The 14,953-nt window shown below is 38.5% G+C and overlaps 1 protein-coding gene across 1 annotated transcript in view; it reads left to right on the plus strand.

The window, feature by feature from the left end:
* TRPC6 (transient receptor potential cation channel subfamily C member 6) overlaps nucleotides 1-14,953 on the plus strand; it is a 110,781-nt gene that overhangs the window by 64,963 nt on the left and 30,865 nt on the right. The window contains exon 3 of the mRNA XM_060017218.1: nucleotides 14,696-14,881. Coding sequence (XP_059873201.1) covers nucleotides 14,696-14,881 — 186 coding nt within the window. The remainder of the gene's footprint in view (nucleotides 1-14,695; nucleotides 14,882-14,953) is intronic.

Here is a 14,953-nt window from a genome sequence, read left to right on the forward strand (position 1 = left end):
TTTTGCCACCAAGAAATAAACACTGATACTGCAAACACGCCAGCACATATCCTTCTATTTGTATTTTTAGTAGTCAAGTCCCTTAGAGTCTCAGGGAACAAAGATTGCAGAGTCTGGACCACCTGAGGCCTGGGATGCCTCACAGGGACCTGAGAGATTGTACTGGCCACAGGCAATCCTTTCTGCTCATGGTCTTCAAATTCTTTTGCTTCTTTTTCACCTGAAAGACATTTGAAAAATTCTGTGCTCATGTGCACATTTTAAAATTGGCATCTAAATATTTTTATTTTTAAGTTTAAATATTTTTAAAAGATATAATTTCTGCATAGTGTAAATATTGACATTTAAAAATAGAACTCTTAGTGCTTCTTCAGATGTATCTAGGGGCCTTTAAGTGCTGTGATTTTATGCATAACATCACCTATTTTAAAAATAAGTAAACAACCTCCTTTTTAACATTCAGAATAGCTACATCTTTCCTTTGCTCCTTGAGCTTGTATTTTCAGTCCAATTTCCTCCACAAATATGATTTCTGATGTAATAGCTTTTTATTGTGTATAGTCCTTTATAGATCACCCAATTACATATATATTATATATATATGATATATATTATATAACACATATTAGCAGTATATTTGATCAAAACTACATAAGTTGAATATAATTTTTCAAAATAACAAATATGTACAAATTTTGAAAAGTAAATTTTAAATATATGACACAGGTCTTATTGGAAATGAATTTTTAATGGGATTAATCCTGTCCATACTTTTGTTATGTATTTAGTGAAAGAAAAAGTTATAGCCTGCTAAAATAACTTGATTTGTCAGCTATCATATTACTTTAGTTTTTGTTAATAGGATATATAAATTAATAAAATTAAATATAAATTATTTTATGTAATAAAATTAAAAGAGCTGACTGTAGTTGGAATAACTATTTCTTGATGTGATTTGATAACTGCCTTACTGAATTATCCACAATGAATCTGAAAAAAATCACATAAAAGTTTTATCCATGTGTTTTAGCCAATATCCTATGAAAATTTTGAGTCCTGGAAACCATTCCAAATCACATTAAAAGGAATCATCCTCCTAACGTTTTCTGCCTTGCCCATTTGAGATGTCTTTCCTTTAAGCTAATAATACATCCAAAAGCTGAGTATTAATAATTTAAAAGAATCACATTTAAGTACATGAAGTGATTTTTGTATTCAGTATTTCCTACTGATACCTTCTTTGCCATCCTCTTATTCAAGAAGGATGCATTCTTTGACAGTTGTTGAAGAATGAAGAGGCAAAGTACATTAAGCAAAAATTATCATTGTTCCTATCACTACACTGCACCATACATCTAAATTTAGAACATCCCAACATGAACCAGCATGTTGTATTTCTATCATTAAACTTCATCTTCAACAGGAATGTGTATTAGGGCAGGAAAATACAGGAAGCCCCTCAGGTCTATGGTACTTGGGTTAATTATTAAAGGGGAATTCTCCATTGTTTGCTACATGGGTGAGTGAGAGTGGGGAATTATTTTGTAAAGGGGTGAAAGATCTATTTTCAAGGAAATCAGTTTTAGGAAAGTTGAAGATCTGGAAATGTATTCCCTTAAAACTATCAGTGTTCTCTGGCCGCTTGGAAAGTCTTCACATATCTCTGTTTGGGGCTTCCCTGGTGGCGCAGTGGTTGAGAGTCTGCCTGCCAATGCAGGCGACACGGGTTCGTGCCCCGGTCCGGGAAGATCCCACATGCCGCGGAGCGGCTGGACCCGTGAGCCATGGCCACTGAGCCTGTGCGTCCGGAGCCTGTGCTCCGCAACAGGAGAGGCCACAACAGTGAGGGGCCTGCGTACCGCAAAAAAACAAACAAACAACAAAAACAAAAAAACATATCTCTGTTTGAAGGCAACTAATCTATTTTATGAGAGTTAGAGAATGAGAACTTTCACAAAGATTTTGTAAACTCCAATATATAGCTTCTTTAAGCTCCTCCTAAATTCTCCTTTTCCATAATTAACCCATAGTCCTTTAACAAAAGAGGCCAGAGTGGTTGCTACTGAATTCCTCAGGCAATTGTAGTCTTGCACCTTGAATCTTCTAAACCGAACAAATTGCACTCATTACCCGTATCATCAGGTCTGCAGCTGGCTCCGTGTGGGGGTGACAACCAGAGCACAGCAGAGAAATCTAACAATTAGATGGAACCACAGGAATAAGAAGAAAACCCATAGGTCTGAGGGATTTCAGGTCTTCAAAGTGAATGAGGGAGAAACCAGATTTAAAAGTTTTCACCCATTCAAGTTTAATTTTTATACTGAATTTTTTTTTAATAAATTTATTTGTTTATTTATTTTTGGCTGTGTTGAGTCTTCGTTGCTGTGCGCGGGCTTCCTCTAGTTGCGGCGAGCAGGGGCTACTCTTTGTTGTGGTGCGCGGGCTTCTCATTGCAGAGGCTTCTTTTGTAGAGCACGGGCTCTAGGCGTGTGGGCTTCAGTAGTTGTAGCTCGTGGGTTCAGTAGTTGTGGCTCACGGGCTCTAGAGTGCAGGCAAGTGGTTGTGGCGCACGGACTTAGTTGCTCCGCGGCATGTGGGATCTTCCCGAGACAGGGCTTGAACCCGTGTCCTCTGCATTGGCAGGCGGATTCTCAACCACTGCGCCACCAGGGGAGCCCTGTACTGAATTTTTATAAATAAGTTTTTGCTTTGGTAGCAAGAGACCTCAGCCACCTTAAACTTAAAACTGGGGCTAAACCTAATTTTGGCAACAAACACCAAATCGATTAAAAAAACACACACAGAATTTTGACTGTTTTTGATCCTGGTGAAGCAGAGCATAACTCCTGGTTTTTCTCCTTGACTCAAGACTAAGAATTATCATAAAGACAAGGAGATCAGTACCAGGGGTGCTTTTTCAGCAAATTCATTCTCCCAAATTCAGAACTTCCTTTTAGTATATCAATATGTACCTATGACTTATGTCTCTAAACCCTTTTTTGAATATATTTATATTTTAGGTTGTTTGTGGTAATAAAAAGGATTTCCTTTAATTACCCTAAAATTACCCCCTCTATACATCAGAGTTTGCCCTCTTCCCTGTCATTCTAGATAAGTAACTTTTCTGAAGCTTTTCCAGATCCTTCATGTCTTCCTGCGGGGTGTGTATCTAAACAGGCACATGGCCCTCCAGATGCCTCTGCCACTGACTTTGAGGAAAGGGAAGACACTCTGCTGTGTCCATTTTTAAACTGTTGCTATGTTCTGGCGTTCAAAATGTTCAAAAATTCCTGGCATTTTTGAAAAAGAAATACCCTCTAAGAAACTGACTGAGTTGAAAAGCAGTTTTTGTTAGCAGAAAGGCAGTGTGACTGTTATCAGACCTTAGCAGGGTGACAAAGGTGTCACTTGCATGCTAAATAGCCTACAGAAGCACAGGGCAGGGATCCAGACCAAAGGGGAAGGAGGAAATGGACCATTGTTGAGCTTCATGAATCATTCTAAGTGATTTACACTCTAACTTTATGATATAGCAGCGTTTAAGTTCTCCATAATTAGGAGAAATTATCAAAAGGCCAGAAAATAAAGTAGCCTTTCAAGATCATAGTTGTTAAGTAGCAGACCAAAAATTCAAACACAGGTATGTTTTATACCCAGTCATGCTCCTTTCTTTATATGACACAACAAAAGTTTTGGTTACCTGCTGTGTGCCACCCACTGTTCTGGAAACTCAAAGGTGAGTAAGATACAGTCTTTGTTCTGAAGGATATTTGATTCTATTCAAGAGAGACAGATACATGAACAAATGCAGTTAAGTGTATGAGTCTGTTTGTTCTTGCCTTTGAATTTCCGATCAGTTAAATAGATGGGCAGGAAAAATCCATTCTGGCAAAATTTTAGATCTAAGGCAAGTCAACAGTTAGGGATGGAAGTTACGTGCAACAGTGTATACCCTGAGAGACCTCAGCCCCTGAAGCACCTGTTTACCTTCATTGCTGCTCTTCAATCTTCCTGGCTTCAATGGGACCTGAGAATTTCTATGCGAAGGAAAGGATAAAACCTGTTTATCAAACACTCTATTAAGTTAAATAAGTATCCACTGCTGTGGCAAAAATCAAAATAAAAGCAAATAGCATCTGACAAACCTAGGAAAATGTCTGTCTTCAATTCTTGTTTGAAAATGTATCTCATCTCTTTTTACTTTTTCTTTAGAGTAGTGTCTGATTACCTTTTTTGTCCTTCACAACCCCACATATTAGGTGCTGTAAAAATGCTTGTTAATCATCCTCACATCAGCTGTGACAGGGTTCAATGATCAATGTGCCATTGAGTGACAATTATTCTGAAAAGTCTTAGAGTTACTTATGGTCCCAAGAAGCAGGACTGGTTAACTCGATCACTAGATAGATAATGATACTCTGTACTTTCTTTACTCTTTAGGAACATAATCTCATTTTACCAAACTCCCATCTTAGTAAGACTGCTGTATCTATCACAGCACTAGTTGCTGATTGCTTGCTGAACATTTGTAGAATATTTGTTGAAAGAATGAATGAATAAATAATCATTTTATTTTCAGTACATTCAAGTGATACCCAATGTTGATGAAAATAATCCATAAACAATCTACAATAGGAATAGAAAAGAGTTTTATTTGAGGACTATATCCTGGAAGACAGCCTCTCAGATAACTCTGAGGAACTGACCTGAAAAAGCATGGTTTTCAGCACAGTTTTATATCTTGTCAGAACAAAGAACATTAAACAAGTCAGGGATATGTTCCTTCAAGGTTTGAAAAAACAAAACAAAACAGATTAACATGTACACAGCAAGTCAGTATGGCCTTGGCACCTGGAAAGGGAGTCTTATCATCGAAGGAGAACCAGCATTGGCCTCCCAGGAAGAGAGGCATTTAATCGTTACTTTTAACATGGATATTCTTTACTTCTGGTCAATGTGCCCTTTACTTAATAATTAAAGCAGGTGTAAAATGTATGTTTGACAGGCCACAAACAGGCAATTTTAGTTGGCATAAAATTCAAGTTAACTCATGTATAAGCTAGAATGACTTACCCATACCTCAGTATGTGGAAATATCTTTTACCCCCAGGAATCCCATAATGGCTTTATTATTTTTTAGCACAATTTTGTGCCTAGGTACTGAGACTACTTGGATATTGTTTATGAAATGATGAAAACAACAACAATAACAATTGCCATTGATTCATCCCAACCCTGGGCCTGGAAGTGGCATTTGTTATCTCATATAATCTTCATAATAACCCTAGGAAGTAGGTACTTACATTACCCCTGTTTTACACATGAGAATTTTGAGGCTTTAAGGGATTAAGTAATTTGCCCAAAGTCATGCAGCTAGTAAGTGTTTGCACCTAGTTTCAAATCCAGGTCTGCTCTTCTCCAAAGCCCACAGGGATGATTAGTGAGAATTAAGGCATGCATTTTCCCCCACTCTCTTGATTTCTATAAAGCAAATGTTATTCTATGTATAGATCCAGACATTAAAATTACACACCATAACATATCTTCTACTATGTAAAATCCAACTAAGATGACCCTTTGACAGGGTGCTTTTAACAGGGTATTTCATGTCTATTAATCTCTAAACTCTGTTCTATTAACCCACTATCAGTCATCTCTTTATAACTCAAAGGTTAATAGGCAAGCACCCACTTCTAATTTATTAATGTATGGTGTGGGTGTGTGAGCCAAAGGCCGAATTAAATCAACCGTCAGCTTCACTTTTTCAAAAAACCAAAATCACAGTGCTGTGTCTGGCTAATGAACTGCCAACATCTCATTTTAAGTGAGTTTACATTTCAATTTGAGAAAACTTAAAATATGAAAATATTTGTAAATGGATTCCCAAGGTAAAAAAAACATGCAATTCTAAAAGCAGTCTTATTCTTTATTTTATTTTTTAATTGTTGGTTTTTGTTTTGTTTTGTTTTTGCTTGGAATATGTCTTGAGAATTAGCAGTGAATTGGAAACAATTTTTTAAGTCAAGATATGAAACAGCACAGAGCTCCTGTACTTTACTTTTTCAGTCCATGTGGTTTCTACTAAAAATGTTACTCTACACTTGAAGGGTCATACCCTCCTTTGAATATCTAATTTCACCTGAGCTTTTTTGGAATTCGAGAGAGTACTGGTTTTCAGTCTTACATTTTTATCTCCAAAAGGACTAAAGATACATCTAGAATTGAGCACTATAAACAAGAAAGTCTAGATGCATTAAACTCCATAGGTACTTACAAATGTCAAGAAATGGCCTGTTTTCAGATCTTGCCTTTGATGATATAAATAAAATAATTATGTTTTATCAAATGCTTGCTATGTGCTTTGCAATGTGTGATTTCTTTAACAATTACTCTCACTAAACCTTAGTTTTCTTATCTGTAAAATGAAAATAATAATAACACCTACCTCATAGAGTGATTTGAAGCTACCTAAGATCACATGGCTAAAAAACAGAAGAGCTGGGATTTGATTACAGGTATATCTAACCTTAAAAGCCCAAGCTCCTAACCACTATAATATGGAATAGTGGGCATGGACAGCATATGTATTGATGCTTCCACACCTCAAAGTTCTTCCCCATGACCTTAATTGACTATTTCATGACAGGGGTAGAGCTGTTTCCTTGTGACCTTATTTATACTATCTGACCAGATACCTGTTTAGAAGTAGTTTGAGCCATTCTCAGTTAAGACAGAATTTGTTTTATTAATTTTCTTTTATAGAATCTGTTTGAACCTACAGTTAGCAAAGTGAAACTTGGCATGATTTACGGGGAGGAGCCCAGGAAGGTGCTTTGCAAATACCCAGGTTGAAGCTGTTTTCCATTTAGCCGCTCCGCAAATATTACCTATTGATTCACATCCAGAGCCTCTTATATTCCTCCAACATCTTTCTCTCTTGATCCCTGCAAGGAATCTTTTTTTTTTTTAACATCTTTATTGGAGTATAATTGCTTTACAATGTTGTGTTAGTTTCTGCTGTACAACAAAGTAAATCAGCTATATGTATACATATATCCCCATATCCTCTCCTGCTGGAGACTCCCTACCACCCTCCCTATCCCATCACTCTAGGTCGTCACAAAACACCGAGCTGATCTCCCTGTGCTAAGCAGCAGCTTACCCCGAACCGTCCATTTTACTTTTGGTAGTGTATATATATCAATACTACTCTCTCACTTCATCCCAGCTTCCACTTCCCCCTGACCGTGTTCTCAAGTCTGTTCTCTACGTCTGTGTCTTTATTCCTGCCCTGCCACTAGTTTCATCAGTACCGTTTTTTTTAAGATTCCATATATACGCATTAACATATGGTATTTGTTTTTCTTTTTCTGACTTACTTCACTCTGTATGACAGACTCTAGGTCCACCCACCTCATTACAAATAACTCAATTTTGTTTCTTTTTATGGCTGAGTAATATTCCGTTGTATATATGTGCCACATATTCTTTATCCATTCATTTGTCAATGGACACTTAGGTTGTTTCCATGTCCTGGCTATTGTAAATAGTGCTGCAGTGAACATTGTGGTACATGACACTTTTTGAATTATGGTTTTCTCAGGGTATATGCCCAGTAGTGGGATTGCTGGGTCATATGTTAGTTCTATTTTTAGTTTCTTAAGGAACCTCCATACGGTTCCCATAGTGGCTGTATCAATTTACATTCCCACCAACAGTGCAAGAGGGTTCCCTTTTCTCCACACCCTCTCCAGCATTTATTGTTTCCAGATTTTTTGACGATGGCCATTCTGACTGGTGTGAGGAGATACCTCATTGTAGTTTTGATTTGCATTTCTCTAATGATTAGTGATGTTGAGCATCATTTCATGCGTTTGTTGTCCATCTGTATGTCTTCTTTGGAGAAATGTCTATTTAGGTTTTCTGCCTATTTTTGGATTGGGTTGTGTGTTTTTTTGATATTGAACTGCATGAGCTGCTTGTATATTTTGAAGATTAATCCTTTGTCAGTTACTTCATTTGAAAGTATTTTCTCACATTCTGAGGGTTGTCTTTTCATCTTGTTTATGGTTTCCTTTGCTGTGCAATAGCTTTTAGGTTTCATTAGGTCCCATTTGTTTATTTTTGGTTTTATTTCCATTACTCTAGGAAGTGCATCAAACAGGATCTTGCTGTGATTTATGTCATAGAGTGTTATGCCTATGTTTTTCTCTAAGAGTTTTATAGTGTCTTGCCTTACATTTAGGTCTTTAATCCATTTTGAGTTTATTTTTGTGTATGGTGTTAGGAAGTGTTCTAATTTCATTCTTTTACATGTAGCTGTCCAGTTTTCCCAGCATCACTTATTGAAGAGGCTGTCTTTTCTCCATTGTTTATTCTTGCCTCCTTTGTCAAAGGTAAGGTGACCATAAGTGCATGGGTTTATCTATGGGCTTTCTATCCTGTTCCATTGATCTATATTTCTGTTTTGGTGACAGTACCATAATGTCTTGATTACTGTAGCTTTGTAGTATAGTCTGAAGTCAGGGAGCCTGATTCCTCCAGCTCCATTTTTCTTTCTCAAGATTGCTTTGGCTCTTCAGGGTCTTTTCTGTTTCCATACAAATTTAAAAATTTCTTGTTGTAGTTCTGTGAAAAATGCCATTGGTAGTTTGATAGGGATTGTATTGAATTTGTTGATTGCTTCGGGTAGTATAGTCATTTTCACAATGTTGACTCTTCCAATCCAAGAACATGGTATATCTCTCCATCTGTTTGTATCATCTTTGATTTCTTTCATCAGTGTCTTATAGTTTTCTGCATACAGGTCTTTTGCCTCCTTAGGTAGGTTCATTCCTAGATATTTTAATTTTTTTGTTGTTGCAATGGTAAATGGGAGTGTTTCCTTAATTTCTCTTTCTGATTTTTTTGTTGTTAGTGTATAGGTATGCAAGAGATTTCTGTGCATTAATTTTGTATCCTGCTACTTTAACAAATTCATTGATTAGCTCTAGTAGTTTTCTGATAGCATCTTCAGGATTCTCTATGTATAGTATCATGTCATCTGCAAACAGTGACAGTTTTACTTCTTTTCTGATTTGGATTCCTTTTATTTCTTTTTCTTCTCTGATTGCTGTGGCTAAAGCTTCCAAAACTATGTTGAATAATAGCAGTGATAGTGGGCACCCTTGTCTTGTTCCTGATCTTAGTGGAAATGGTTTCAGTTTTTCACCATTGAGAATGATGTTGGCTGTGGGTTTAATGTGTCATTTAAAACTTGTGTTTCCTTGGGCTTCCCTGGTGGCACAGTGGTTGAGAGTCCGCCTGCTGATGCAGGAGACATGGGTTCGTGCCCCAGTCCGGGAAGATCCCACATGCCACAGAGCAGCTGCGCCCGTGAGCCATGGCCGCTGGGTCTGCGTGTCTGGAGCCTGTGCTCCGCAACGGGAGAGGCCACAACAGTGAGAGGCCCGCGTACAGCAAAAAGAAAAAAAAACAAAATAAAAAAAACTTGTGTTTCCTTATTTATTTTCATTTGGGTTGATCTGTCTGTTGGTGTAAGTGGGATGTTAAAGTCCACTACTATTATTGCCTTACTGTTGATTTCCCCTTTTGGTTGTATTGATTTCCCCTTTTATGGTTGTTAGCATTTCCCTTATGTATTGAGGTGCTCCTATGTTGGATGAATAAATATTTACAATTGTTATATCTTCTTCTTGGATTGATCTCTCGATCATTATGTAGTGTCCTTCCTTGTCTCTTAAAATAGTCTTTATTTTAGAGTCAGTTTTTCTGATATGAATCTTGCTACTCCAACTTGCTTTTGATTTCCATTTGCATGGAATATCTTTTTCCATCCCCTCACTTTCAGTCTGTATGTGTCCCTAGATCTGAAGTGGGTTTCTTGTAGACTGCATATATGCAGGTCTTGTTTTTGTATCCATTCAGCCAGTCTGTGTCTTTTGGTTGGAGCCTTTAATCCATTTACATTTAAGGTAATATTTGATATGTATGTTTCTATTACCATTTTCTTAATTGTTTTGAGTTTGTTTTTATAGGTCTTTTTCTTGTCTTTTATTTCCTTCCTAGAGAAGTTCTTTTAGCATTTGTTGTAAAGCTGGTTTGGTGGTGCTGAATTCTCTTAACTTTTGCTTGTCTGTGAAGCTCTTGATTTCTCTGTCAAATCTGAATGAGATCCTTGCTGGGTAGAGTAATTTTTGTTGTAGTTTTTTCCCCTTCATCACTTTAAATATATCTTGCCACTCCCTCCTGGCTTGCGGAGTTTCTGCTGAAAGATCAGCTGTTAACCTTATGGGGATTCCCTTGTATGTTATTTCTTGCTTTTCCCTTGCTGCTTTTAATATTTTTTCTTTGTGTTTAATTTTTGTTAGTTTGATCAATATGAGTCTTGGCATGTTTCTCCTTGGGTTTATCCTGTATGAGACTCTCTGCACTTCCTGAACTTGATTGACTATTTCCTTTCCCATGTTAGGTAAGTTTTCAACTAAAATCTCTTCAAATATTTTCTCAGACCCTTTCTTTTTCTCTTTTTCTGGGATGCCTATAATTTGAATGATGGTTCACTTAACGTTGTCCCAGAAGTCTCTGAGACTGTCCTCCATTCTTTTCATTCCATTTCTTTATTCTGCTCTGCGGCAGTTATTTCCACCATTCTATCTTACAGCTCATTTATCCATTCTCCTGCCTCAGTTATGCTATTGATTCCTTCTAGAGTATTTTTAATTTTAGCTATTGTGTTGTTCATTACTGTTTGTTTGCTCTTTAGTTCTTCTAGGTCCTTGTTAAACATTTCTTGTATTTTCTCTATTCTATTTCCAAGATCATCTTTACTATCATTACTCTGAGTTCTTTTTCAGGTAGTTTGCTGATTTCTTCTTCATTTTTTTGATCTTGTGGGTTTTTATCTTGCTCCTTTGCCTGCAAGATATTTCTCTGTCTTCTCATTTTGTCTGATTTACAGTATTTGAGGTCTCCTTTCCCTAGGCTTCAGGTTCATAGTTCCTCTTCCTGCTTTTCTCTTCCCGCAGTGGAGAGGTTGGTCCAGTGGCTTGTGTAGGCTTCCTGATGGGAGGGACTGGTACCTGTGTTCTGGTGGGTGGAGCTGAGTCCTTCCCTCTGCTGAGCAGGGCTATGTCAGGTGGTGTGTTTTGGGGTGTCTGTGACTTTAGTATGACTTTAGGTAGTCTGTGTGCTGATGGGTGGGTTTGTGTTCCTGTCTTTTTTGTTGTTTTGTGTGAAGCATACAGCACTGGGAACTGCTGGCATTTGGGTGGAACAAGGTCTTGGATTCAGATAGAGGCCTCCGTGAGAGCTCTTGGCAATTAATCTTCCCTGGGGCCAGGAATTCTCTAGTGGTCCAGCTTCCTGGACTCACTGCTCCCACCCCAAAGCCTCAGACCCAACTTCCAGTCGAGGAACCAAGACCCCGCAAGTCACTCATTCCCACAATAAAGGGGATTTAAAAAAAGAAAGACTAACAAAACCCCAGACAAATGGTAAAAAGTAAAATCAAACAAAAACAGCAAGGAAACACACACACATACAAAAGAAATAAAAATAGAACCAAATAAAACAAAAAACAAAGAACAACCAGACAAATAGAGGAACTCAAAGGCGAAATCAAACAATTAGGATCAAAACTAACAAAACCACAAAACCAAAGCAGTGTGCCAACTGAAGAATAAAGTAAGGAAACAGAACCGATAAAAAGGATTAAAAAAGTAATAATAAAATAAAAGGGAAAAAACACAAGACAACAGAAAAGCAAAGTAGAAATGGAAATATTTTTAAAATAAATAATATATTAAGGAAAAAGAAGAAGAATAAAAATAAGGGAAAAGAACACAGAACAACAGGAAAGCAAAGTAAAAATAGAAATATATATTTAAGAAAGTTATAAAACATGAAGATCCCAAAAGACTAAATTAAAAAAAATAAAACTAAAACAATAACAACAAACAAACAAAAAAAGAAAGAAAAAGAACCAAACAAAAAAGCCAGAACCAACAACAGAATGAATGAAAACATGATAAAATTCTTAGTAATAATTATGTTTCCCTGGGGTCTCCACTGTAAGTGTCCTTGCACATGCAGTGAGACACAGCCCACCTCTGCCTCTCCAAGAGGCCCTCCTCTGCCTCTGGGCTGGTCTCTGGACTTGCTGGGGGCCCTGTGGGAACCACTCAGACTCTGATTGGGCCCAATTCCTGTGTGTGCTTGCCCCCAAAGTCCACAGCTGCCAGAGCTAGACTGTTTTCATTTGTGGGAACACTCATTGTCTACTCAGATATTCCATAGACACAGGGTCTACCTAGCTGATCACGGGGATTTAATCTGCAGCTTGAACAGCTGATGGAAAGATTTTTGATCTTCTTCCTTAGTCACCCTGTTCCTGAGGTTCAGCTTTGGTTTTATCCCCACCTCTCTCCTGTGGCCCACCCACAGGAGTCTGGTCCTGAGGCTGCCTTGGAGCTCTTGGGTCTTCCCCTGTGAGGACGGGGTGCAGAGGTGGTATGGCTGCTTGGATCACAGGACCCCTGGTGGCACCAAATGCACAGGGAAGCTGGTGGCCATGGGCACAAGAGATATGGCCCAAGTGAGGGCCTTTTCTTGTGCTCAGCATAAGGCATGTGAGGGCCAGCCGTGAGAAGGCTTCTTTTATTGGTGCCGGTGTGTGGGGAGAGAGAGGTTACAGTAGCGGCTCCTCCCCCTGCAATAGCGCCCTGTTTCCATGGCAGTCCAGTCTTCCTCCATAGGCATTCCCTGCTGCAGATTTCCTCTCTTCCGTCCCCTCAGTTTGTCTCCCCACAGCCAACAGCAGTTCTCACTCCAGGTCTATTCTCCAATCCCCACAGTCCAGCTCCCAGCCCCCTTGAACACCTGTGAACACACATCCCAGTCTGGGGCACATAGGGTTGTGGTACAGACCACCTGTATATTTCTCACTCTGTCCCATCTGCCGTAGATCGGCTGCTTCACCCTCTTCTGACAGCCTCAAATGCTTTTCCCTTCTGTCCCAATTGATTTCCCTGTTGGAGTGGGGGTTTCCCTGAATTCGGGAATCTCTCCTCTGCTTCAGCTCCCTTGCCCCGAGGTGCATGTCCCATCCCACTTCCTCTCCTCCTCCTTCTCCCTCCTTTTTTTCATCCTACCCAGTTATTCAGGGACCTTTATAGTCCCTTCTGGTGTTGAAGGTCTTCTGCTAGTGTTCAGCTGGTATTCTGTGAGAATTGTTGCATCTGTAGATGTATTCCTGATGCATCATGGGGAGAGATGAACTGCATGTCCTCCTACTCCTCTGCTATCTTAACTCCCCCTGCAAGGAATCTTTTTATCCTACAACACAATGGTGGCTTCAAGATGGAGGAGACAACTAATTCTGAACCTACAAAGCTGGCTTTAAGAGTAAACTCTGCCATGGAGGCAGTGACCTCAAGGGACCTTAGTTTTGTTTTGTTTTGTTTTGTTTTGTTTTGTTTTTCGGTACGTGGGCCTCTCACTGTTGTGGCCTCTCCTGTTGTGGAGCACAGGCTCCGGACGTGCAGGCTCAGCGGCCATGGATCATGGGCCCAGCCACTCCGCGACATGTGGGATCTTCACGGACTGGGGCACGAACCCGTGTCCCCTGCATGGGCAGGCGGACTCTCAACCACTGCGCCACCAGGGAAGCCCGGGACCTTAGTTTTTTGATGTGTAAAATGGGACTAGTATTTCCCTGGCTTGCCTCCCAGTTCTTCATAGATCAAAATAGAGAAGCATTCTACAAAAAGACAGAGTGGCATAATTCTTACAGGCAAAGGGTTTAGAGCAAAACAGGGTTACGTTTAAAGCCTCATTTTGATACTTGGTGACTGCATGATCTTGAACATATTATTTAACCTAAGTGATCAAGGCAACTGTGAAGATTAAATGATATGATCCACTTGGAATGCAACAAGTTCTAGCTAATAGGTTTTCTTTATTAACATTGGGTTATAAATGGCCTTATTTCAATGTAAGAGAATAAAGAGGAAGGAAATATCAAAGACCTGAATGAAGATATGAATGCATGGTGTATGTAAGTTCAAAATGAGTTTTTGGTGTTTAAATAAGATCTGTACTCTCTAAATCCTCCCAAAATACCATTAGTTCATCAGCAGTAAATTACAGTGAAAGCATTTTCATTAAATTTCCTTTTCTCCAAAGAAGAATCTCAATTTGCAGACTTTATATTAGATCTTGTCTTTTGACCCTGTGTTTGGTACATAAAATTCCTCGGTAACAATTTAGTAAACAGATAAGTGATATATGTTTGCTTTTGTCTAGCAAATATATATTATGTGCCTAGCTGATGAAGTTATGAACATAAGAGATATATGTATGCAAAATAGTATGAGCATGCTGTGGGAAATGTTGCTTACTTTATATTTCTCCTGAATCAGCAGATGAGTTGGCACAGTGCAGTACTTTTTGATAACTTTGGTTATGTTTTAGACAAATTTCCTCTTTCAGAATATAAAGAAAATCTTTATTGTGCTAAGATATTTCAGAGATCGCTCAGCAGAACAGCAATTGAAGATGTTAAAAGAATAGTAAACCTAAAAATAGAGTTTTTTTCCTCTACAGACCATCAAATCACTGATAAATTCTGCAGCATAACATAGTAAAATTTGCTACTTCTACATTATTGTTTTTTGTTTTGCTTTGTCTTTCCTAGAATGACTACAAAAAACTGTCAATGCAGTGCAAAGATTTTGTTGTTGGACTCCTCGATTTGTGCAGAAATACCGAAGAAGTAGAGGCCATTCTGAACGGGGATGTTGAAATACACCACAGTGGTGGAGATCACGGTCGTCCAAATCTCAGCCGTTTAAAACTTGCCATTAAATATGACGTAAAAAAAGTAAGGTCAGGCCTGAAGCCCCTTTTACATTATTTCAGTTTTTATTGGTGCTAAATCAGGATGAAGGGTTGG

Source organism: Delphinus delphis, chromosome 8 (assembly GCF_949987515.2).
Source record: "Delphinus delphis chromosome 8, mDelDel1.2, whole genome shotgun sequence".
NCBI lineage: Eukaryota > Metazoa > Chordata > Mammalia > Artiodactyla > Delphinidae > Delphinus > Delphinus delphis.